General features: G+C 37.5%; 1 protein-coding gene across 1 annotated transcript; it reads left to right on the forward strand.

Annotated features, from left to right (window-relative positions):
- The first annotated feature begins 7,182 nt into the window (after positions 1-7,182).
- LOC110929318 (probable linoleate 9S-lipoxygenase 5) lies at positions 7,183-12,426 on the forward strand. Its single transcript, XM_022172461.2, has 9 exons — positions 7,183-7,466; positions 8,892-9,175; positions 9,275-9,515; positions 9,582-9,992; positions 10,071-10,156; positions 10,261-10,368; positions 10,454-10,758; positions 11,207-11,470; positions 11,556-12,426. The coding sequence occupies exons 1-9, from the start codon at positions 7,322-7,324 to the stop codon at positions 12,307-12,309; spliced, it is 2,598 nt and encodes an 865-aa protein (XP_022028153.1). The 5' UTR covers positions 7,183-7,321; the 3' UTR covers positions 12,310-12,426.
- The last annotated feature ends 13,710 nt before the right edge of the window (positions 12,427-26,136 follow it).

Raw genomic sequence — 26,136 nt, forward strand, 5'->3', positions numbered from 1 at the left:
AAACTTTAACTTTGACAGATCTATACAGTAACAGAAATTGATTCTTTGCAATTCTTCAAAAAACTATTCAAGCACAATTCAACATCAACATAATCTAAATCAAACTCAGAGACAATCTCACATCTACATCAATATCGATCTGCAATAATCAGATGATATTTAAAATTACATAATAATATTTATGCAACTTAAAATTAGCAAAAATAAAATGCTCCACAAACATTAATAGGATTAAAATTTAATTATGAGAATTAAAAGAGCAACAATTACATCGAGTACTGCACAACGAAACTTTAAAATCTAACAACAACACCAAGAAATTTAGGAATCTAACAACAAAAATTAAGTGCTTTTAGCTTCAACACCATTAAGTACTGAACTTCTCAATGTATATCTTTGACAATCGCCATGAACTCCACAGAAGTATTGAAGGCATCACCATCAGGTTTCTGGAAACCTGCTCTCTCGTGAACAGACCAAGATGCAGTACATCAAAACACTTCTTCAGTTGTTAAAGAGTAGCCCTATCCTCATATACTTAATCCTCAACTTGCTTGATAAATAGCTACTTTAAATCATCGGAGCCTGCAGAAGTGTATACATTCTATACATCAAAATTCCAAACTTTATGCTTCTTTTAATACAAAAAAGGCAGGAAAGAACAAACTGAATCTACTTATATATCTTATTAAATAAACTCTTATCTTACAGCAGTAGCAGATCCTTTCTTGCGTTTAGTAGGAACCACTGTGGGTTCTACATCATCTTCACCTGCCCAAGTCAATTATAATCATCATTTAGTCATAAGCAAAAATTATTTTAAATGTACATTTAATAATCTTTCTTTGTGTTTAATTTGATTCCATCAATATCCATATTAACATATTCTAAAACCATTATGACTCCACAAATACTTCTACCACTGGTCGCTCAAAGAAAACAGAGTTGGAGTATATCAACAGTTTAAAATCCACAAACCTAAAATAACCCGCAGATGATTGTATGAATTTCAAACAACTGTGATTAAACTAAAATATAAAGCGAGAATTAGAGTAGATCACTTTAAAATTAAAAATTCAAGATTTCAAAATTAGAGTAGCAAAACGATGTTGGAACAATGATGTCGGAAACAACGGTAGAATAATCACCATCATCATCTGCTCAGATCAATCACAATTATCATTTAGTCATAAATCAGATAAAAAACAATTAGTAAAAATCAAAAACGAAAACAAACATAATTATATATATGACATTACCATCATCAAGGCAAACCACATATCCTCAAAATTTGTTCTGAAAGTGGGTTAGAGAGCTTCCATTTTCTCTTATCCTTTATGAACAAATGTTGACTATTGAGAAGAAGGGATTTGAGGGAAGGATACATAGGAAGTGTGGTTTGAAAATACAAAAGCAGAGAACTTAGCAGAGTGTAAATATGAAGAGTGAAATGAGAAAAAAAAACCTTTATATAAGAAGATGATTGACAGAAGTGAGTGAGTGACATGCATTAATTGCAAATTACATATCCCCAGGCATTTTGAATTTGAAATTACCGGCAATTTCCAAACATCTGCTAAGGTATATGTTTGCCAAAGGAAACATCTGCTAAATTATATGCTGGCTTCAAAGGAAAGATATAGGAAGAGGTTTTGAGATGAGGTAGACGTTTAGACAGATTTTAAAATGATTTTATATATTAGGCCTTATGATGCAGTAATGACATAAGAAAAACATTGTTGGACAGCCTCTCTGGCTGACACATCAGCTTTTCTTATGTTATTGGCATTTCTTCTTTTATTTAAGGTATAGATTAGATTTATTTGAGTTAAATGCCATTTTAGTCCCTGTGGTTTGGGCCATTTTGCTAGTTTAGTCCAAATGTTTCATTTTTCGCCCGTGGGTCCAAAAGGGTTTTACTATTGCCATTTTAGTCCAGTTGGTTAACTTCATCTATTATTTCTGTTAACGAGAAGGGCAATTCAGTCATTTTATATGACCGAATTGGTTTTCTAGTTAACATAAATACATATAAAATAACCGAATTGTCCTTCTTGTCAATAGAAAAAATAGATGAAGTTAATCCAGTGGACTAAAATGGTAACTGTGAAACCTTTTTGGACCCACAGAAAAAAATAAAACCTTCAGACTAAACTGACAAAATGGTTCAAACCACGGGACCTAAAATGACATTTAACTCAAATTTAAATTAATAGAGAATTAAATGGGTAATTTTGTGTGGGATGAAATTGAAAATTAGAAGGATAATATACATGACATTCGCTGTTGTAATAGAGGTTTGTTATGTTAATAAAATGGCTGGGTCTATTCGCACACGCTGTTTGTCTTTTTGCACATCCAAAGTGCCTCGCTATGGCCAAAGCGGGGCGCTTTGGCTTTGGTCAACAGACAAGGACTGACTTCTGTTAAATTTGCCGTTATAATTACGTCGTTTAATTACGTCGTAATTACGTCGTTACGTCATTATTTTTACAGAAGGTGTATAACATAAGTTCAAGTTCAACGAGCGTTAAATAAAACGAACACGTTATTTGTTTTTGAATGATTGAATGTTGCCTTTTTTGAATTAAAACGTTGTTTATTTTATTTTATTAAATTTGCCGTTATAATTACGTCGTTGCGTCATTATTTTTATAGAAGGTGTATAACATAAGTTCAGCGAGCTCTCGTAGCTCAACGAGCGTCTGGACCATCCAGTCAATGAGAGCGCCCTGACGTCTGAGGCGCCGGTCGAAGTCCCGAGCCACCTCACGCGCTACCGGAGGTAGGTCAGCGTAAACGTGCTGCGGGTACTGTGGAGGCTCAGGAGCTGGCTCAACTGGTGGTACGTGGACCTCCTCGACCCGGTCCTCCTGCGCCGGATCATCCTGAGCCTGAGGCTGAGGCTGAGCCTGAGCCTGAGCCTGAGCCTGACCCTCAGGCTGATCCTCAGGCTCATCGATGCCCAGAGCCTGTCGCTGAGCCCGCCGAGCGGCCTGCTGAACATCAGGAGGGGCTAAGATCCCAGGCCTCACCTCAATAACAACCGGGATGACCTCCGGCAACTCCACTGGCTGAAAAATCAGCCTGTCAGCACCCCTGAACCGCAGACCGACATCAAAGGTACGGGTGATCTGCATAGCGGATACTGACGCGCGGCCCAACCTGGATGACGGGACCGGATCGGACAGCAGCGGATTTAGCTCGGGCACGATCCCTAGCGATCGTGCAATGGCGGTGATAAACGAGCCAGTGTGAAGATACCCGCGGAGCTGCCGGTGGTATGCAGTAACAAAGTACTCTGCCAGGCTGGCTGCTAGATCGCAGGGCTGGCGGCGTAGTAGGCAGTAAAGAAAGAAAAGGTCACTAAGGTTGACCTTCTCCTTGCTGGAACCCCGCGGCACGATAGTCGACGCAATCACCTGGTGCAGGTATCGGTACAAGGGATCTACAATGGTGGTGGCCTTTTGCCAGGATTTCCCAAAGGGAACCCTGGAAATGGCCCTCCAGAAACTAATAAGCGTCTGCCTGTCCATCATCGTAACAGCCTGCGTATATAAATCAGTATCAAGCTCAGGCTCAGTGTACAAACCTGTGTGGACAGCAAACTCCCGCACACTCATCTCAAACTGCTGACCGGCCAGACGGAATGTAACCTCGTGTACCGGAAATAAAGGGTCCTCCACGTAATCCGCCGGATGCGGCGCGTATGTAAACGTAGAGCAAAACTCGTACGTAAGCTCAGGGTACGAGTCCTCCATCGCTAACTCAAATAGGCGCGACCAGGGAGTATCTAGCCTAACTATGTCACGCGCCCGCTCGATCTCCCCCACGGTAGATAGCAGCTCCCAGTCTATGCCTACGTGCTCCCCAATCGGTATGGTGCGCAACCTAGCGCATCTCCCCCTCGCCCGCGACCCCACCGGAAACTGAAGATACGGACATGCCGGCTCCTCCTCGTCCCCCACCAATCCCTCATCAATATGCTCAATCTCCTCATCGGATAAATCCATCCCTGCACGTTGATCAATTAAACAAATATTAATAATTAAACAAATAATAAATAAACAAATAATAATAAAATAATAATTATTAAACAAATAATAATTAAATAATAATAAATAAACAAACAATAATTATTAAACAAATAATAATTAAATAATAATAATTAAACAAATAATAATAATTAAACAAATAATAATTAAATAATAATAAATAAACAAATAATTATTAAACAAATATTAATAAACTAATAATAAATAAACAAATAATAATTATTAAACAAATAATAATTAAATAATAATAAATAAACAAATAATAATTATTAAACAAATAATAATTAAATAATAATAATTAAACAAATAATAATAATTAAACAAATAATTATTAAAATTAATAAACTAATAATAATAATTAAACAGATTATTTAATAAAACAAATTAAAAAAAAAATCAACATGAACCAAAGCGCCCCGCTATGGCCTCGGCGCGGCGCTTTGGTTCTTCATTCTGAAGAACAGAAGCCAAAATGGCAGCGGATCAACCTCAAAACAACAACAATCAAGCCATAAAATTGAATGAAATGATACACGAAAGATTAAGGGCTTTAGATCTAACCTTTATGCGGCTGAAAAGCTCGGAAAATCAACGAAAATGGCTCGAGTGTGTGTAAATCGCACTTTGTGTGTGTTTTTTGTTGTTTGGGTGAAGTGAGGGGGAAGATGCCCCGCTTCAGGGTATAACGAGGGACCAAAGCGCCCCGCTATGGCCATAGCGCGGCGCTTTGGTCCCAAAACGCTGCGTTATGGGCATAGCGGGGCGTTTTGGTGTTTTTTTAAATTTTTTAAAATTGTATTTAATTAACAAACGGGCCAATAAATAGTCTAAATTTGCCGTTTTTTCTTTTATACATCATTTTTTAATATATATGGACTATACGGCAAGTTTCGGATCAAATCGGTTACGTGTGATGTCTTATTCCGTTATCTCGTGTCATTTAGGTTTGAAATCACAAGTACTCCTGTGAGAAGTGTTATGTGTAACAGCTCTCAACCCTGTTGGTCGTAGTCTGGCGAAAGTTGATAGTTTGGTTAATCCAGCAAGATACAAACTTTTCACGGTACGGATCCAACCAGGATTTCTTCATATAATCATAAACCTCTAAAATTAAAAAACGTAAATAGTCAGTTTTTGTTATTATATAAAATTTGAACATAATTATGTAAGAAATACTCACGTTCACGGTCAGCTTCTTTCAGCTGTGCTTCAAAGTTTTCCAAGTTATACATGTATATTTCCTCGGTCGTGGACTCGCACAATGTCCAAAATGTACGTACGAATTCTTTCCACTCCTTGTCAGAGAATTTCTTCTTGCTGTTCTTATTAATATTTTGTTGAATATGGAACCGACAAAGATACTTATGCGCTTTTGGAAAAACTTGTTCACACGCGTTCATTAGCGCAAAATCCCTGTCTGTTAAAATCACGCGCGGTTCCATACATCCTGCCAGCATAGACTTGATCCTCTGCAACACCCATAGGTAGTTCTCTGACTTCTCGGCGGAAATTACAGCACAAGCAGCCGTAAACGATTTGTTTGTCGACGTCATGCCTACGACCTGAACAAATGGCAGGTTGTACATGTTCGTTTTGTATGTGGCGTCAATCATTAGCACATGCGGGAAGGCACACCACATAGTGAATGATTTTTCGTGAACAAAGAAGACGTCTTCAACTTCGTTCGATATCTCATTCGTGCGCATGTAATAAGTGTAATTTTTTTCGATAAGAATGTTTTCAAGTTTTTGCATCGGAGACTTACCGACATTTTTTTCGGCGTTGATCTTCTGAACAGCGTTGTGTATATCTTTCGGAATAAGCTTTCTAGCCGGATTGTTTTTTGTCAGCGTTCGCCAAATACTTTGGTTGCGAATATCTTGCTCTGCCAACTCCTTAACCAGTTTTTTGTCCTCCGAAGAAAGCCTTCTCGCATACGCGTGACCCTCGAAGTTTTCAATAGGAGTGTGGTTATGCTTCGCCTTCGTCACCTCGATCCTCCAAACACTTCCGGATGATTCCGAAAACCCGATCATCTCGAACGGGCAGCCTATTTTCTTGCTACCCGTTTTCCTCTGTGTAGCTACACTCTTATGCTCCCCACCAAAAGTACATTGAAACCAAATCTTGTAATTCTCTCCTCTTTTATTCGACCTCTTTGTCACAATGAGGTAACCATTGTCTTTTGCCGTGTCTTGTACCCAACGCACCAACTCTTTACGTGACGAAAAGGTCTGCGTTGTATCAAACGAAAATGTAACCGGGTAACAACCTTCCTCGTCAACAGACACATCCTCCGGCTCACCATCGTCACCGAGATTCGAATAGACTTGATGTTCAAAGCTCTGTTCACAACCGTAACTCTGGTTTGGATAACACTCCTGCTGTACAAAGCTTTGCTCGCCACCGTAACCAAAATTCGAATAACCTTGTTGACAACCGTAACTTTCGTTTGGATAACACTCCTGCTGTACAAAGCTATACTCGCCACCGTAACCGAAATTCGAATAACCTTGTTGTGCGTAAGGGTCCTCCACAGGGGTATTCAAATCCAGCTGCACCGTGTTATCACGATAACGAATGCCAGATACAACCTCTGTCTCCCTCAAGTTGGACGACACCGGTTTCTCAAACGAGTCAGAAATAGCGGTCCCCTCGTAAGAATCAGGAACAACCGACTCGTCAGAATAATCACCGAAAAGATAGTTACTGAACCACGACATCGTTTTTTCAAAAAATTTAACTAATAGAGCAAAGAAGATCGACAGAAAACAATTCGAGTGATGAATCTGTTGTCTGGCCAGTGATTTAAAGCCAGAATTTGGGATCGAAGCGCCGCGCTATGGCCAAAGCGCGGCGCTTAGGGTTCACGGGATGACTGAAACCTAGGAAGCTTTATGTCTGTCAGTCTGTCACTCAGTCAGTCATTCGAAACCTCGTATCACCTTTTGTCGCCCTAAGCGCCGCGCTATGGCCAAAGCGGAGCGCTTAGGGGTGTGAAAATTATTTTGGCTGTGTGTGATTAGCATGATCCAATAAAATATGTAATAATGTAAAATCCCACTAAATGAATAGAAAAGAATCTGTTAAAGAAAAGGTTTATTTATTTTATTTTATTTATTATGAGGGAAGGGAAGTGAAGCTTCATTGTCATAAGTCATAAGTCTCTCTCTCTGTCTATAAATATCGATGATCCTTGTGTAAATCAGAAGAAGGAAATTAACAAAGCACCCTTGGAAAGGAAAGGAAAGGAATTAAGGTGTAGGATGGCGGATGAAGGTATGAGGAAGAGGATGAAAGTGGAAGAGAAGAAGGTGAAAGGGACATTGGTCTTGATGGACCACCACTCCATCTCTGCTACCTTTGACGAGCTTTGGGGCCGGAGAGTCTCGCTGCGACTCATCTCTACTGGTATGTATGTATATTCTGCTGCTCCAGATTTCACTTCAGTCATGGTCAACTACTTGATTGGTTGAATAACTTGTACATGTGTTGACTTTTCATTCCCTCATCTCAATCTCAATCTCAATCTCACTCACACAGATGATGGGTTGTACCGTACATCTCATGACTACTTCCTTCATGGATGTCAGTCAGTCAGTCAGTTTGCATCTGATTGCTTGGATTCGCTAGTTTTGCTTTGGGAATTAAAATAACCAATCAATTTTTATAATAAACGCAATGTTAGTTAATTTACACTTACACGGATAATTTACGTTTCTACATGTTTATTGCAACTTTAATAGAGTTGTTTACGTTTTTGAGGAATATAATAATAATAATTTCTTTTATATCAAATGTAGAAATCCTTAACAAACACATTAAACACCTATGGCCCATCAATTTAAATTACCAATTACATTGTGACGTACGGCTGTCATAAAAATTTAATTAAATACTTTTTTATTTTTATTTTTAATAGGCTGATAAGCCTTCCATACTCGTATGATCAATCTTAGGCCATGTGTAGTTATAAAGCTTTTTATTTGTGGGGTGTTATACGACAAGTGGTGAAACACGTAAGAGAGTGGCTTTATATCCCAAGAGGTGTAGTGGGGTTATATATGTATGGGGCTTTGTATATATGTATGTATATATGTGTGTGTGAGTGGGGCTTTGAAATCTTCTTCCTTCACGCCGCTATATGTATCACGGCTGCTTGAAAAAAACACCACCATAGCGCCCCCTATTTCGGTGTTGGGCGGCGCTATAGGGCGCCATGACCCTCTTTCACGTTATAAAACGCCCCATTACATATACTCTTATCCATTGTATTTTACCCTACGGATGAATTTATTTATTAAGGAGGCTAGATTAGATAATTACTTTTATGTATACGTTAAACTGGGTGGGTGGGTCTGGCGGGTTACAGGTTAACATGGGCCGTTTAAAAAGAGAACAATATTTAAAAGGAAAAAAAAATCGGCTTGAGTAAGACGGGTCATTAAAGAATTTAGCCTATAGTTGTCCTTTCATTTTCTTCCTTGAATGAAACTTGGTAACACGACATGTTTTATTTTTAGTTTATTTCTATTTCTTACATTAATAAACTCAGTGTAAAAGAAAATAAAAAATAATTTGGTTTGGATCGGGCAAAAAGGAGTCAACTTAAATGAAAAAAAAAAAATACTAAAATAGTTTCACCGGATTTTAACTTTTTAGTTATGGTAACTAGTGGGAATGAGGTGGTGGAGAACAAGGGGTAAGGGGAATGGCTGCTGACCCATTTGATTTGATTTACTGATGCTCGTTAAGTAGTAATTGAAGTAGAATTTATATATCTAGTGGGTGGTATATAAAATTGACTGACATTGGTGGTGATTTTGGCAATTGAAGGCAGTGGGGAGGTTGGGAAAGAGACATACGTGAAGAAGTGGGTTCAGACAGTGATCACTCCTTCCACAAAAGGCGAATCCACCTTCGAATTAGAGTTCGACTGGGAAGATGTAGTAGCACCAGGGGCCTTCTTGATCATCAACAGGCACCAAAAAGAGTTTTACCTTAAAACGCTCACATTAACTAATCTTCCAGACCCAGACCCCCTTCATTTCATCTGCAATTCTTGGGTCTACAATGAAGAGCATTACAATAACCGATATCGTATTTTTTTCTCCAATCAGGTAGGAAGGAGCTACTCTACTCTTACCATCCATCATCAATGACAGTCACAAACAAACAAACAAAATATGTACTAGTATATCTTTTTGTTTTTGTTGCAGACATACCTTCCTGGCAAAACACCCCAGGGATTACTTGGTTACAGAGAGGAAGAACTGAATGAATTAAGAGGAGATGGAACAGGAAAGCGTGAAGAATGGGACAGAGTCTATGACTATGACGTCTACAATGATCTGAGTCAGCCGGATAAGGGAGCTGAGCTAGTCCGCCCTGTTTTCGGAGGGACTATCGACCGCCCTTATCCTCGCCGCTGTAGGACAGGCCGCCCCCCCTCAAATGCAGGTAGGTACCTACAAATACTACTTACATTCTTAATTGACTTTACCGAAACTGAATGTTGTTTTACAGATCCCAACACGGAAACCCGGATTGGCATTTTGCATAGTTTACAGATTTATGTCCCCAAGGACGAAAGATTCAGCGAGGTGAAGATGGCAGATGTTTATGCTTATGGGTTAAAGTTAGTATCTCAAGGCTTACTGCCTGGTTTTGAGTCTGTATGGGACAAAATTTCAGACGAGATTGTTGGCGGGATTGAAAAGATTTCAAATCACAAGTTTGAGAGTGTGTCAAGCAACAAGTTCAATGAGTTTTCTTCATTTCAAGACGTGCTCAACATCTACCAAGGAGGCCTTCCAGTACCAAAATCCAGTGTCCTAGAAAGTCTTAGGGAGAAAATACCCTCTGAGTTCATTAGGGAGCTCTTGCGCTCTGATGGCGAGCACTTGTCAAAGTTTCCGCTCCCACAAGTAATCAAAGGTATTCATTCATTCTAAGAGAACCTACCTAGTCATCTTAATTTAACTTGCATTTAAATTTGTTTGTTTGTTTGATCAGAGGATAGATCTGCATGGAGAACTGATGAAGAATTTGGAAGGGAATTGTTGGCAGGAATTTGCCCTGTTGTGATCCGGCGGCTTCAAGTACATTTCACCATCTCGTGTTTTATAAGAATCAAATTTAGATAAATAATTATGCGCTTTCTGACTAAATTAATGACCAAGAGACACATTTTTGTTACTTGTAGGAATTCCCTCCATCCAGTGAGTTAGACCCCATGAAATTTGGGAACCAAAACAGTAGAATAACTGAAGATCACATAAGAGATCAAATGGATGGACTTAGCGTATGGGAGGTATTGGTTGTTATCTCAAATATTTAAATCTAATTGTTTCAAATTCAAGATATTAATTCATATATCGTTGGTCTAATTCTCTCAGGCAATGACGAACAACAGGCTGTTTATATTAGATCATCATGATCCATTGATGCCATATCTTAGAGGCATAAATGAAACTTCCACCAAAACATATGCCACGCGGACCATTTTATTCTTGCAAAAAAACTCTACACTCAAGCCCATAGCAATCGAATTGAGCCGGCCACATCCAGCTGGCGATGAAGCTGGAGTTATCAGCACTGTGCACACACCAGCATCAGACGGGGCAAAAGGCACCATATGGTTACTGGCTAAAGCTTATGCTAATGTAAACGATTCTGGCTATCATCAACTCGTTTGTCACTGGTAAGACGTCTTGGAAAGATTAATAAAAGCAGGTTTAGACCTGGGAAAATGGGTAGTATTTTGTACATGTTGTTTCGTTCGTTGTTACCTGTTTACACGTCACTTCCCTTTCTCAGTTTTGGCTTTTTTTAGTTTTTTATTTTTTAGTAATGTTAAGTTTTTTTTTTAAAATATAAATTAATGACAAAACATGCCTTGGTAATCAGGTTAATTGTTGCTATTATAAAGAGTGTTCATGCCTGATTATTACAATTAGCCAATTAGGAATCAGTGCATATTATCTTGTTAATTTATACAAAAATGCCAGATTTATATTATTTCACTAATAACCTGTTCTTTTTTTTAAATAGGGCCCGTTTAATGTCCAAATGAGTCAAAATTGCCCCTTTAAAATTGTTATGTAACGAGTTAAGTTATAATATGTAACGAGTTAAGTTATAATATGCAGGCTTCATACTCATGCTTCCATAGAGCCGTTCATAATTGCGACAAATAGACAGCTAAGCGTTCTTCATCCAATTCATAAGCTTTTGCATCCTCACTTTCGTGACACAATGAACATCAATGCCTTATCCCGGCAAACACTCATCAGTGCTGGTGGACTTCTTGAGAAAACGGTTTTTCCGGACAAATACTCCTTGGCCATGTCATGCAACATGTACAAAAAGTGGGATTTCACTAAACAGGCACTCCCTGCTGATCTTATTGACAGGTATTACTGGTGGAGTTTAATATGAGGGATTTCCCTGATTAATTTTTAAATTCATATTGATCTTAAACGGTATTTTATTGATCAGAGGAATGGCTGTGGAGGATTCAACCTCCCCTCATGGTGTTCGTCTCCTTATAGAAGACTACCCTTTTGCGGTGGATGGGCTTGAAATATGGTCTGCAATTAAATCATGGGTGCATGATTATGTTCACATTTATTACCAAGACGATGAAGAAATACAAAACGATAATGAACTCAAAGAATGGTGGAAGGAGGTCCGAACCAAAGGGCATGGTGATTTGAAAAATGAGTCGTGGTGGCCTAAAATGCAGACACGCGAGGAACTCATACAATCATGCACCATCATCATATGGGTGGCTTCTGCACTCCATGCAGCTGTGAATTTCGGTCAGTATCCTTACGGTGGGTACCTGCCTAACCGGCCTGCAACGAGCCGAAGGTTCTTGCCTGAACCTGGGACCCCAGATTATGAGGAACTTGAGAAGAACCCTGAAAAGGCGTTTCTGAAAACCGTTACTCCCCAACTTCAAAGTATCCTTGGGATCTCATTGATTGAGGTTCTGTCAAGGCATTCTGCTGATGAGGTGTATCTTGGGGAAAGAGATACACCTGAATGGACCGCTGATAAGCAAGCGTTGGAAGCTTTTGAAAGATTTGGGGCTCATTTGAGGATGATCGAAAAGAAGATCGAGGAGATGAATCATGATAAGAAGTTGATGAACAGGACTGGACCTGCTCAAATGCCCTACACCTTGCTGTATCCTAGCAGTGAAATTGGTCTTACTGGTCGTGGGATTCCGAATAGCGTTTCCATATGATATCATATTTATTGTGTTTATTTCCAATGCATGTTGAATAATAAATCCTATTTTTTTTAAATAAAAATTATGTAATTTGTATTATAGAAGAACATTAAACTATGTTTGAGTTTTGCAGTTGTGTTGTGTTGTGTGTAATAATAATAAAATTTTCAAACCGGTCTAGAATTTTGGAACAAAATTCGTGAGCTTTTTTTTAATGCGATGGGAAAAGGTGAACATCGTGACAAAGATTCCATCTCTAGCGAATGGACCGATATCAACAACAAATGTCACAAATTCCAAGAAGTTTATCAACGAAACAAAGATAATCGGCCGAGCGGAGGAGGTGACGTCGATGTTTTAACGAGGGCTATGGATGAGTACGAGAAAACTAGAGGCGTTTTCACGTACTATAGGTGCTGGGAGCTTCTAAAAAATAGTCCAAAGTGGGCTAGCGTACCGATCATGACGTCTAGTAGTAGACGTAAAGCTAAACGGTCGAAAACGTCATCCTCGGTTGACCCGGAAACACCAATTTCCGATGCGCGCACCATCGACTTAAATGTTATTGTGGACGATGACGAGAAAGATGAAGAGTTGTCCCGATTGCCCGGTAGAAGAAAAGAAAAAAAAGGGGAAAAAACCTTTCGATAATCTCGAGTGGAAGGGAGATTTCGAGGAGATGAACCGACGTCTCCAAGACATTCGAGACCTCGGTCACACGTTGGGAGACTATGCAAGAATGAGTCGCCGAAAACAAAAAGTTTAACGAGATGCAAGTGGCAAGGCAAACGGAAAAGGACATAGAGTTTTTGTCCAAACCGATCGATCACCTCCAAGGCGACGCATTGATCGTTGCGCAAATGCACCGCCAAAAACTTCGGGAAAAATACGGCCTTTAGAGTATCATCTTTTTTATTTTTTAGTAATGTTTGTTTTTTTATTTCCGGTTTTTTTATTATTTTAATTTGTTTTTTTAGTTTAGTCGGTTTTTTTTTTTTATTTCAAGTATTGTAATTTTTTTTATTTAATGAAGTATTTTAACTTTTTAATTTAAAAAAATTAATAATTGTGTAATGATGAGGTGGAGCATTATTGGGCATTATTCCACTACACCCCTTTTATAAAAACGCCCAATAATGCCTCTTTGCTGACTGGACCGCGACATGGCGGAAAACGCTCAAGGGTAGGGGCATCTATATCTATATTTCCCTATATCTATTATCTATATCTATACTCTATAATAAAATAAACCAATGTAGGAACACTTGTCATTATTCTAGACCATCATTAATTGTATATAATTATTATTTAATTTAAATTATTAAATTTAATATGTTTCAAACATTTAAGAAATTACGGATAAAGTTCCATAAAATATCTTATTATTTATTTATATTAATTACTAGGTTAGAAATTATATCTTAATTCCTTAATTGTAGATAATTATTATTTAATTTAAATTATTAAATTTAGACTAAAATGCACGGATAGTGCATGTGGTTTTGCAAAATAACACCTATAGTCCCCAACTTTTGGAAATTACACCGGTGCTCTCTGTGGTTTGACAGTTTGATACTCGGATAGTTCCTGGAGTGGATGAAGGTTAGTTTTCTCAGTTAAGTGGGTGTGAAATGACCTTAGCGCCCTTACTGTATTAAAAATATTAAAATATTAAAAAATAGAGTTAACTCAAGTGGCCCCACCCCACCCTTACTCCCACACTCACCCTTACCACCTGCAACTCCCTCATCGATACACACCTTATTCGTGCATTTTACAAAAGTTGAGGAATATATGTGTTATTTTACAAAATCACAGGGACTATCCGTGCATTTTACTCTTAAATTTAATATATGTTTAAAATGCAAGAAGAATAATAATTACATTAATCATACTAATAAATTAATCCAAAAACAACCATCCTTTTAAGATGCAACTCACGTATAGATATTTAAATTTTAAAGTTATATAATTTAATCATTACCGATAATTTATACTTATCTAATTAATTTAAATTGAAACATTATTTTTTTATATAAGTTTATCTAATTGGATAATTGCTATATGCCAACTCTGGACATTTCAACATTTTTTAGAACTAATAAATTAAGACCACTATTATTTAAATAAACCTTGGGTTACTAAATGTATGTTCATATTTATAAACTTGACAAACATCACAAGTTTTGATCATACATACATGACACAAAATTTTGTTTGGATATCAGAAAAGCGTCTTAAAAATATCGTTTTATAATTGTTAAATCTTCGTTATTAACTATTTGATTTTTTATTTACTTAATCCGTGTGATACACGGGGTTATAACCTAATTATTCACTAAACCACGACACATGGTCATATTTAAAGAAACCGGTTTGCTTACGGAATAGCTTCTTTCTTGGGCAAATCTATCCTAGCTCAAAATTCTGGTAGGCCGAAAAAGGCCAATTCTCATTAGACTAGTTGCAACCCCATTCATGCATCACTATTCATTTGTTACTTGTTGCTTTACGTTTACACATTTGACCAACTCTATTTCATATTCAATCTAAATATTTCATTATATAATACACATTTGACCAACTCTATTTCATATTCAATCTAAATATTTCATTATATAATACACACTTGACCAAATCTAATTTCATATTCAATCTAAATATTTCATGATATAATACACATTTGACCAACTCTATTTCATATTCAATCTAAATATTTTATCATATAATACCGTCATTGTACCTTTATTTTATAACTGGTGTAGCATGTGGTACAATTAAATAACAAGGTTATAACTGTAAAACATAAACGTTAAATGAGTTATTATTTTTTTTTTTAAATGTCAAAGGTTACATTACTTCTATTTCTAAACTACATCAACAATACTAAATTACACCTCATACCAAGATTTGAACCCTGACCTTTTCTTCAAGAGCCAAGAGCTTCTATCACCCAGCTATAGCTGGAATAACCTTGATGAGTTACTTTTCTAACCGGTAAATTTCTCTACATTATCACCGTTTCTTCTTCCTAATAACACAGAAACGTACAGATCATAGAAAATTTAACACTCAACTTACATATGTGTAGATGCTATATGAATACACATAAATTTATCTGCATATATACAATTCAATTCAATTCAAATAAATCACGTAGCCATGTTGTATTTTAATAGTAATAGTAATAGTAACTAGTGGGAATCCCAATATTCTATAGTGGTTGGTAAGGGATCAGGTTGGTAAAGTATTGGTATGATACCTGCACTCTGTATAACAACTAAAAAAGATATGCCAAAAAGGATATCGACATGTGTTTTACATTGATCGAAAATCATAAAAACAAATACCGATACCTGTGCCGATGTTGGTCGGGCAACATCGTTTTGGTCACGGGCACCCGCTATAGTGTACGATACAAAAAAAAATAGTCTATTACGAGTACAACTCTATTTTCAATCAATTCTTTTTATCGTTGAGTCAAGAAAATCATAAAGTGAATACAATATCGGTTCTGATATATTGCAACAATAGTGGTTCAGTTTATCACGGTAAAGAACAAAAAACCAACTATATTTAACCCGTTTGAGTCATACTTTTTCGAATCATAGATAAATTAAGCATGTTAGAATTGTATATTTGAAATTTTATAAAACGTTATATTATGTTACTCAAATAACAAAATGATTACACGGATACCTTTATATAAAAAAATCAACGAATTTTGTATCGCCATGACGAGAAAACCGTAAAACCGAATACAACACGGATATCGATGTTCTTTGGATGGTATTGGTAATTCTGGTGAATACATTTGACCCTAGGATCAAACCGGTGCGTTGCGTAAGACAGAAATTCGGTCAGTTTCAATAAATTTGCTATAGCAAAACGAAAGAGAAAACCTATAAAAAAATAATTGTAAATTTGCTATAGCAAAACGAAAGAGAAAACCTATAAAAAAATAATTGTAATACTCTAATAGATTTCTTTAATAAACTATTATTAATTAATATCTATTAATAAGATAACTAAATGAACAGTGATTAACATATGTGATAATTTAATTGGGGTTTTTTTGGGCGGGCTACACATGTCACCCCATCCTTTTCTCTGTCTTTTTTACTGGCCACCTCCCCACCTTTTCTCAGTTTACACCACCCCCTGGCTTCTTCTGATTGCCCTATTTGGGCGGTCATCACCCTGGTTTCTTCTCATCACTTACTATTTAAACTGGTTCTGAGGAGAGAGAAAGGGAAAGGGCGTCCGCCGGAGGGTCACCGCCGTCAACAGCACCGTGACACCACCACCGTCGCAATGGTGTTTTTGCCTTTTGGGGTTTTTTACCCAAGAAAGAGAAAGGGAAAAGGGAGATAGAAGAGGGTGTGGTGGTGGCCGGAGGCTCACCACCGTGGCACGACCGCCATCGCAGCGGTATTTCTGTTATGTTGGGGGTGTTAGATCTCCATACCACCGCTTCTTTTTCTCTCTCTACAAACCTCTCTTATCTCTCTCGATGGCTGGGAAGTGAACAGTCTTTTTTGTTTTTGGTGTGTTCCGATTGACCTATTTGGGTGGTCATTCCCTTTGAGACGTGTCATCCAACTTTATAATTTACCCTCATTAAAGAAGAGACGGGCGGTGACCGGAGGGTCACCATGGGAGGATTCGATTCATTGTGGCAGCGACGATTTTTAAACCCGACAATGATGTTGGTTTGCTACTTGGTATGGTAACTCCGGTTGCAACCGTAGCGCCACTGAGCGGGTTCAACGACTATGATGATCCTTTCGGATCTGAGTCGATTTGTATAGTTTCGATGCGTTTTTTTTAGTATACATGTGTATTGTTTCTGCTTCTACAATTTTGAATGACACGGATGTGTATGTGTTGTTGAATTCATTAGTTTCTACTTCTTTATGAAGATCATTCATAGCTACTGTCAACCCCATAGTTTTTTTTTTGAATGATACGGAGATTCGATTCGTTGTGGCGGTGACCTCTCCCGACAGTCGAAAAGTGAACAATTTGTTGGTCCGGGATAAGCACGGTGACCAGAGGGTAACCACCGACGGATTCAATCCGTCTTGGCGGTGACGATTTTCAAACCCGACAATGATGTTGGCTTGCTACCTGGTACGGCAACTCCGGTTGCAACCGATGCGCCACTGAGTGGGTTCAATGACGATGACGATCTTTTCGGATCTGAGTCGATTTGTATAGTTTCGATGCATTTTTATAAATCTATTTGTGTATAGTTTTTGCTTCTGCGATTTTGAATGATACGGATGTGTATGGTTGTTAGTTGTTATACTTGAAGAGGACATTTGGTGAACTTGTGGTTAATTTTTTACTGGACTTTGATTATGCGAAGTTTCAACGTTATATTGGCTTTTGTGATGGTTTTGATGAAAAGGCATGTTTTGATCTTGGTGGTTGTAGTGTTGACAGTAGTTGTGAAAATTATGCAGGCTTTTAAACTTTTGGAGTGAAAAGCAAAGACTTTGTGTATGTCGATTTATTGGGGATTTGAAGGGTTGTCCGGCGATGATGTTGGCTTGCTACTTGGCGTGGCAACCCCGTTTGCCGTCGTAGCGGCACTGAGCCGTATTTTGTTGGTACCAGTGAAGTGTCATTACTGACCCTTTTCCTGCTTTATGCACGTGATCTGGGTCGAGTGTCGGAACTCATCAAATACCAATCGATTGATAAGATATATAAATAATGAATCCAGTTTGTAGGATTCTTAAATTTCAACCTTAGTAGGCATTGTTCACATAGAAGTGGTTTATCATTGTATAAACAGAGGACTAAAGTGCACTTTATGATTTGTTGGTTTTATTGAACTAGGAGGTTGGGACCTGCAGGTTTATATTTGTTATAGTGGCATGTTTTTAGTTTTGTATCTTTATGGTTTGAGACTTTTATTTTAGCATTGTTGTGTGTTTTTTGTTTATTTAAAGCATTGTTGTTTGTTTTTTTTATTTAACAGCAAACAACGATACTCATTAAAAGAGGGTTTGTGGTTTTGGTTTGAACTACATGAGAGTTGAGCTACCTGAGGTTGATCGCTGAGTTGCTCGGGCAAGCCATGCGGGTATCTCGGCTACACCGCCACAGAGGTTGCGAGTAGCCTTAGCGGGTATAGATAGCCGGAGTGGGTATAGAAAGTCGACGAGTATGTTGGTAGCTTGGCTTATTTTTTTGAAGGTTGCACCTGATATCTTGTAATAGAAGAGCGTAACAGATGTTAACCAAATGAAATGGGGAAATTGTATATTAATTTTTATTATTGTTGATTAAATTCCCTCGGTTCTTTTTCATAGTTTATTTATTTATTTTTCTTTTGGTGCCTAGAAATTATTTAGAATTAACAAACACATACTAGGTTTGTGGCGGTGACGCTTCAAATTATGATATCCGGAATTGTGACAGTGGTTGCTTTGGTTTTAAAGGTTGATTAACCCCGCCGCGGAGCGCGGGCAGAAAAATCCTAGTTTGTATAGAATCTCATCCCCATATCTATAAACCTTTTTAAATATAAACATACGGTTGACCATTCAAAAAGTCATGGATCCATTTTCCGTCCTTTTCATAATTTTGTCCTTATTTTAAAATTCCATATATAAGAAATACAATGCTAAATCTTTGTTAATTTAGTTAATTATTTAATCTTTGTTAATTTAGTTATTTGTTTATTAACTTGCTTTAGTTTTTTTTGTTTTGTTTTTTTTTTATAAAATTCGATATATAAGAAATACAATGATAAATATTTGTTAATTTAGTTATTTTTTATTAACTTACTTTAGAATTTAGAATTTAGAATTTAGGTAAACCTTTGTTAATTTAGTTTGCTTTAGAACTTGTGAAATAACCCTGTCTGTTGTGACGGGTCTTTCTCCTTAAACTATGATGTGGCAGGAGGAAATATAGCGAACGGAAAATAAACTCAACAAAATATAATAAAAAGATAGAGTGAATTTCAAGTATTGTCCTTTATCTTTATACCCATTTTTAGGCATTGTCCTTTATGTTTAAAATTGATGAGTTTTGTACTTTATATTTTAAAATCCATCACGTTCTGTCCTTTAGGCATAACCCAGTTTGTTTTTTCAGTTAAATGTGACCATGTGCAGGTCACGTGAAGGTAGATCTGTCATTTATTAACGCTTTTAATACCCATCTACCACGTGCAGACTTCCCCCCTAATATAAACCATAAACTTCTCATTTCCCCCAATTTCATCCTTCATCAATTCTCTTGTGAGTTTAGGCGATCCTTAGGGTTTTGATCCTTAGGGTTTTGCCACACAAAGATGTCTGGTCAAGAAGGGTGGTACATTCGATCATCTGATTTGCAAGATTTTGAACTTGTTGAGTTGTATGGTAAGGATTCTCATACTATAAACCCTAAACCCTAATTTTTTGATTAACATAGATGATGTTGAAAATGTACAGATGGCTTTCCCCATCTATTCACCTTACGCATTCATCATGGTGGTCGATTAACATCTTCTCCAGGTCGTATGTATGTTGGAGGTAAGATTGATCACGTTGACTTGATTGACATTGATAAGTTCTCTGTACATGAGGTTGATCTTATGACGGATGAGTTAGGCTATAATGCGTTAGAACCAATGTTGTACATGTTTGTAAATCCTGAAAAAAAAATTTAGACACTTGTCTTTAACACTTGAGCTGTGACCGAGATTGCCTGAACTTGGCTACATTTGTGGAAGAGTACAAAATAATCAATGTTTATATATCACATGGGTTGAAAAACATTAAGGAGCTATTTTCCTCACAAAAGTCTCCAACTAAACCTGTTACTCTAGAGGAGATTGATGAACCTATACCATTTTCTATTGTTCCTTTAAAGCTAAACTTTGTGCATGAGAATGTGGGGATAGATGAGGGCCAAAGTAGTGGGATTAGGCATGAGGGCCAAAGTAGTGGGATTGTAAGAAATTATGTGATTGTAAGAACTTATGTGATTGTAAGAGCTTATGTGCTTTATTGAAAGAGTTTGTTTTGTAAGGTATTAATTGATAGAGTTATTTGCAAAAAAAAAAAAAAAAAAAAAGGAAAGAAACCCTGGCTACTGTGCGGTACTGTATAATAAACATATCAACCTGATCACTAAACACTAAGTTGTTTGGACATTTAGGGTATTGCAAACACTCTACTCGCATACATACTTAGATTTAAACGTATATTAGGTCGCGATAGCGGATCTAACACTGATTTAACGCATAAAGACACGATATCATTCACTGAGCAAACAAGGTGAGTTCACTACTCTTTTACAAGCATGAGTCCCGGGGGAACAAACAAACAAACTAACATATGTGATAATTTAATTGGGGTTTTTTTGGGCGGGCTACACATGTCACCCCATCCTTTTCTCTGTCTTTTTTACTGGCCACCTCCCCACCTTTTCTCAGTTTACACCACCCCCTGGCTTCTTCTGATTGCCCTATTTGGGCGGTCATCACCCTGGTTTCTTCTCATCACTTACTATTTAAACTGGTTCTGAGGAGAGAGAAAGGGAAAGGGCGTCCGCCGGAGGGTCACCGCCGTCAACAGCACCGTGACACCACCACCGTCGCAATGGTGTTTTTGCCTTTTGGGGTTTTTTACCCAAGAAAGAGAAAGGGAAAAGGGAGATAGAAGAGGGTGTGGTGGTGGCCGGAGGCTCACCACCGTGGCACGACCGCCATCGCAGCGGTATTTCTGTTATGTTGGGGGTGTTAGATCTCCATACCACCGCTTCTTTTTCTCTCTCTACAAACCTCTCTTATCTCTCTCGATGGCTGGGAAGTGAACAGTCTTTTTTGTTTTTGGTGTGTTCCGATTGACCTATTTGGGTGGTCATTCCCTTTGAGACGTGTCATCCAACTTTATAATTTACCCTCATTAAAGAAGAGACGGGCGGTGACCGGAGGGTCACCATGGGAGGATTCGATTCATTGTGGCAGCGACGATTTTTAAACCCGACAATGATGTTGGTTTGCTACTTGGTATGGTAACTCCGGTTGCAACCGTAGCGCCACTGAGCGGGTTCAACGACTATGATGATCCTTTCGGATCTGAGTCGATTTGTATAGTTTCGATGCGTTTTTTTTAGTATACATGTGTATTGTTTCTGCTTCTACAATTTTGAATGACACGGATGTGTATGTGTTGTTGAATTCATTAGTTTCTACTTCTTTATGAAGATCATTCATAGCTACTGTCAACCCCATAGTTTTTTTTTTGAATGATACGGAGATTCGATTCGTTGTGGCGGTGACCTCTCCCGACAGTCGAAAAGTGAACAATTTGTTGGTCCGGGATAAGCACGGTGACCAGAGGGTAACCACCGACGGATTCAATCCGTCTTGGCGGTGACGATTTTCAAACCCGACAATGATGTTGGCTTGCTACCTGGTACGGCAACTCCGGTTGCAACCGATGCGCCACTGAGTGGGTTCAATGACGATGACGATCTTTTCGGATCTGAGTCGATTTGTATAGTTTCGATGCATTTTTATAAATCTATTTGTGTATAGTTTTTGCTTCTGCGATTTTGAATGATACGGATGTGTATGGTTGTTAGTTGTTATACTTGAAGAGGACATTTGGTGAACTTGTGGTTAATTTTTTACTGGACTTTGATTATGCGAAGTTTCAACGTTATATTGGCTTTTGTGATGGTTTTGATGAAAAGGCATGTTTTGATCTTGGTGGTTGTAGTGTTGACAGTAGTTGTGAAAATTATGCAGGCTTTTAAACTTTTGGAGTGAAAAGCAAAGACTTTGTGTATGTCGATTTATTGGGGATTTGAAGGGTTGTCCGGCGATGATGTTGGCTTGCTACTTGGCGTGGCAACCCCGTTTGCCGTCGTAGCGGCACTGAGCCGTATTTTGTTGGTACCAGTGAAGTGTCATTACTGACCCTTTTCCTGCTTTATGCACGTGATCTGGGTCGAGTGTCGGAACTCATCAAATACCAATCGATTGATAAGATATATAAATAATGAATCCAGTTTGTAGGATTCTTAAATTTCAACCTTAGTAGGCATTGTTCACATAGAAGTGGTTTATCATTGTATAAACAGAGGACTAAAGTGCACTTTATGATTTGTTGGTTTTATTGAACTAGGAGGTTGGGACCTGCAGGTTTATATTTGTTATAGTGGCATGTTTTTAGTTTTGTATCTTTATGGTTTGAGACTTTTATTTTAGCATTGTTGTGTGTTTTTTGTTTATTTAAAGCATTGTTGTTTGTTTTTTTTATTTAACAGCAAACAACGATACTCATTAAAAGAGGGTTTGTGGTTTTGGTTTGAACTACATGAGAGTTGAGCTACCTGAGGTTGATCGCTGAGTTGCTCGGGCAAGCCATGCGGGTATCTCGGCTACACCGCCACAGAGGTTGCGAGTAGCCTTAGCGGGTATAGATAGCCGGAGTGGGTATAGAAAGTCGACGAGTATGTTGGTAGCTTGGCTTATTTTTTTGAAGGTTGCACCTGATATCTTGTAATAGAAGAGCGTAACAGATGTTAACCAAATGAAATGGGGAAATTGTATATTAATTTTTATTATTGTTGATTAAATTCCCTCGGTTCTTTTTCATAGTTTATTTATTTATTTTTCTTTTGGTGCCTAGAAATTATTTAGAATTAACAAACACATACTAGGTTTGTGGCGGTGACGCTTCAAATTATGATATCCGGAATTGTGACAGTGGTTGCTTTGGTTTTAAAGGTTGATTAACCCCGCCGCGGAGCGCGGGCAGAAAAATCCTAGTTTGTATAGAATCTCATCCCCATATCTATAAACCTTTTTAAATATAAACATACGGTTGACCATTCAAAAAGTCATGGATCCATTTTCCGTCCTTTTCATAATTTTGTCCTTATTTTAAAATTCCATATATAAGAAATACAATGCTAAATCTTTGTTAATTTAGTTAATTATTTAATCTTTGTTAATTTAGTTATTTGTTTATTAACTTGCTTTAGTTTTTTTTGTTTTGTTTTTTTTTTTATAAAATTCGATATATAAGAAATACAATGATAAATATTTGTTAATTTAGTTATTTTTTATTAACTTACTTTAGAATTTAGAATTTAGAATTTAGGTAAACCTTTGTTAATTTAGTTTGCTTTAGAACTTGTGAAATAACCCTGTCTGTTGTGACGGGTCTTTCTCCTTAAACTATGATGTGGCAGGAGGAAATATAGCGAACGGAAAATAAACTCAACAAAATATAATAAAAAGATAGAGTGAATTTCAAGTATTGTCCTTTATCTTTATACCCATTTTTAGGCATTGTCCTTTATGTTTAAAATTGATGAGTTTTGTACTTTATATTTTAAAATCCATCACGTTCTGTCCTTTAGGCATAACCCAGTTTGTTTTTTCAGTTAAATGTGACCATGTGCAGGTCACGTGAAGGTAGATCTGTCATTTATTAACGCTTTTAATACCCATCTACCACGTGCAGACTTCCCCCCTAATATAAACCATAAACTTCTCATTTCCCCCAATTTCATCCTTCATCAATTCTCTTGTGAGTTTAGGCGATCCTTAGGGTTTTGATCCTTAGGGTTTTGCCACACAAAGATGTCTGGTCAAGAAGGGTGGTACATTCGATCATCTGATTTGCAAGATTTTGAACTTGTTGAGTTGTATGGTAAGGATTCTCATACTATAAACCCTAAACCCTAATTTTTTGATTAACATAGATGATGTTGAAAATGTACAGATGGCTTTCCCCATCTATTCACCTTACGCATTCATCATGGTGGTCGATTAACATCTTCTCCAGGTCGTATGTATGTTGGAGGTAAGATTGATCACGTTGACTTGATTGACATTGATAAGTTCTCTGTACATGAGGTTGATCTTATGACGGATGAGTTAGGCTATAATGCGTTAGAACCAATGTTGTACATGTTTGTAAATCCTGAAAAAAAAATTTAGACACTTGTCTTTAACACTTGAGCTGTGACCGAGATTGCCTGAACTTGGCTACATTTGTGGAAGAGTACAAAATAATCAATGTTTATATATCACATGGGTTGAAAAACATTAAGGAGCTATTTTCCTCACAAAAGTCTCCAACTAAACCTGTTACTCTAGAGGAGATTGATGAACCTATACCATTTTCTATTGTTCCTTTAAAGCTAAACTTTGTGCATGAGAATGTGGGGATAGATGAGGGCCAAAGTAGTGGGATTAGGCATGAGGGCCAAAGTAGTGGGATTGTAAGAAATTATGTGATTGTAAGAACTTATGTGATTGTAAGAGCTTATGTGCTTTATTGAAAGAGTTTGTTTTGTAAGGTATTAATTGATAGAGTTATTTGCAAAAAAAAAAAAAAAAAAAAGGAAAGAAACCCTGGCTACTGTGCGGTACTGTATAATAAACATATCAACCTGATCACTAAACACTAAGTTGTTTGGACATTTAGGGTATTGCAAACACTCTACTCGCATACATACTTAGATTTAAACGTATATTAGGTCGCGATAGCGGATCTAACACTGATTTAACGCATAAAGACACGATATCATTCACTGAGCAAACAAGGTGAGTTCACTACTCTTTTACAAGCATGAGTCCCGGGGGAACAAACAAACAAACTACTATTCCTGGGAGGAATACTTTTCTATATGTTTTATTTTAAATTTGATGTTGGTTAATAAACTCAAACTCTATCACGAAAGTCCCTACTTACATATCGAGCTAGTTGCCTGGGAGGCAATGGGGTATTAGTTGATAGCGCTATTAGGCCTGACAAACCTCACACCATGCTGGGAGTCGGGCGTGAACTAATGACCTTAAACACTTTGATCAATGATGATAGACACTGATGACGGCACCAAAAACAGAACAGTCAATCGGTATTGAGTTTATTATTCGTAACATGTCTTTAAACTAAACACTTACTCGATTTACGTAAAACAAAACTTTGAACTCGCTAACTTTATGTTGACTCACTTTTTCTACATGCTTGCAGGTCGATAGGTACATCGAGGAATGGAACTTGCAGTCTGGGAACCTAGAGTTGTCATGGGTCGTGACGCTTGAGGATACATTTAACGTTTTTGCTTATGTTTTCTAAACAAAATGAAGTTGGTTGATGGAACGATGATTTATACTTCGCTGAATATTTACTTTTTTTAAACAGACATTTTGAAATGCACTTTTCATATTGAATAAGATTATATGCTTATTATTCTACTGTTAGTTCAATATGATTAGTGGCTAGATCCTGGTACGTCACACGCCTCGCGGTGAAATCCTCGTGTGGTATTTTGGGGGTGTGACAGTTTGGTATCAGAGCCACTGGTTATAGCGAACTAGGTTTAATTTTTTTTATAAGACAAGACTATAACCGAATCAGTTCCGAAAGCGACCATGACACTACGCTCCAGATTTCAAGGTTCGTCTCTTATTTATCGTATACATTATACCCTTAGCATACACATACACATTGCATTGCATATAGTTGCATACACAGTATCATAACACGATTGCATGTGTTACTCACTTACATTATGATGCACTGTTAGTATGACATGATCTCTAGACCTTTTATGATCCTTACCGTTTTTGTAACGCCCTGCTTCTTTGTACTTTCCTTAATTAGAAAACGTGTCTTGTATATTTATTTTTGGAATCTTGTTCCTTTTGTATTTCGTATTTCGTTTCAAACCATTGTAAATCCGAGACTTTGATCGTAATGAAATTCTATTTTTATACATGCTTATACGTGTTGCAGTACTCGGATTATACGTTACCAATCTCAAATGCGTACGCGCAACCGATACACGACCTACGGGTACTCATAACTT

This window comes from Helianthus annuus, chromosome 3 (assembly GCF_002127325.2).
Source record: "Helianthus annuus cultivar XRQ/B chromosome 3, HanXRQr2.0-SUNRISE, whole genome shotgun sequence".
Lineage (NCBI taxonomy): Eukaryota > Viridiplantae > Streptophyta > Magnoliopsida > Asterales > Asteraceae > Helianthus > Helianthus annuus.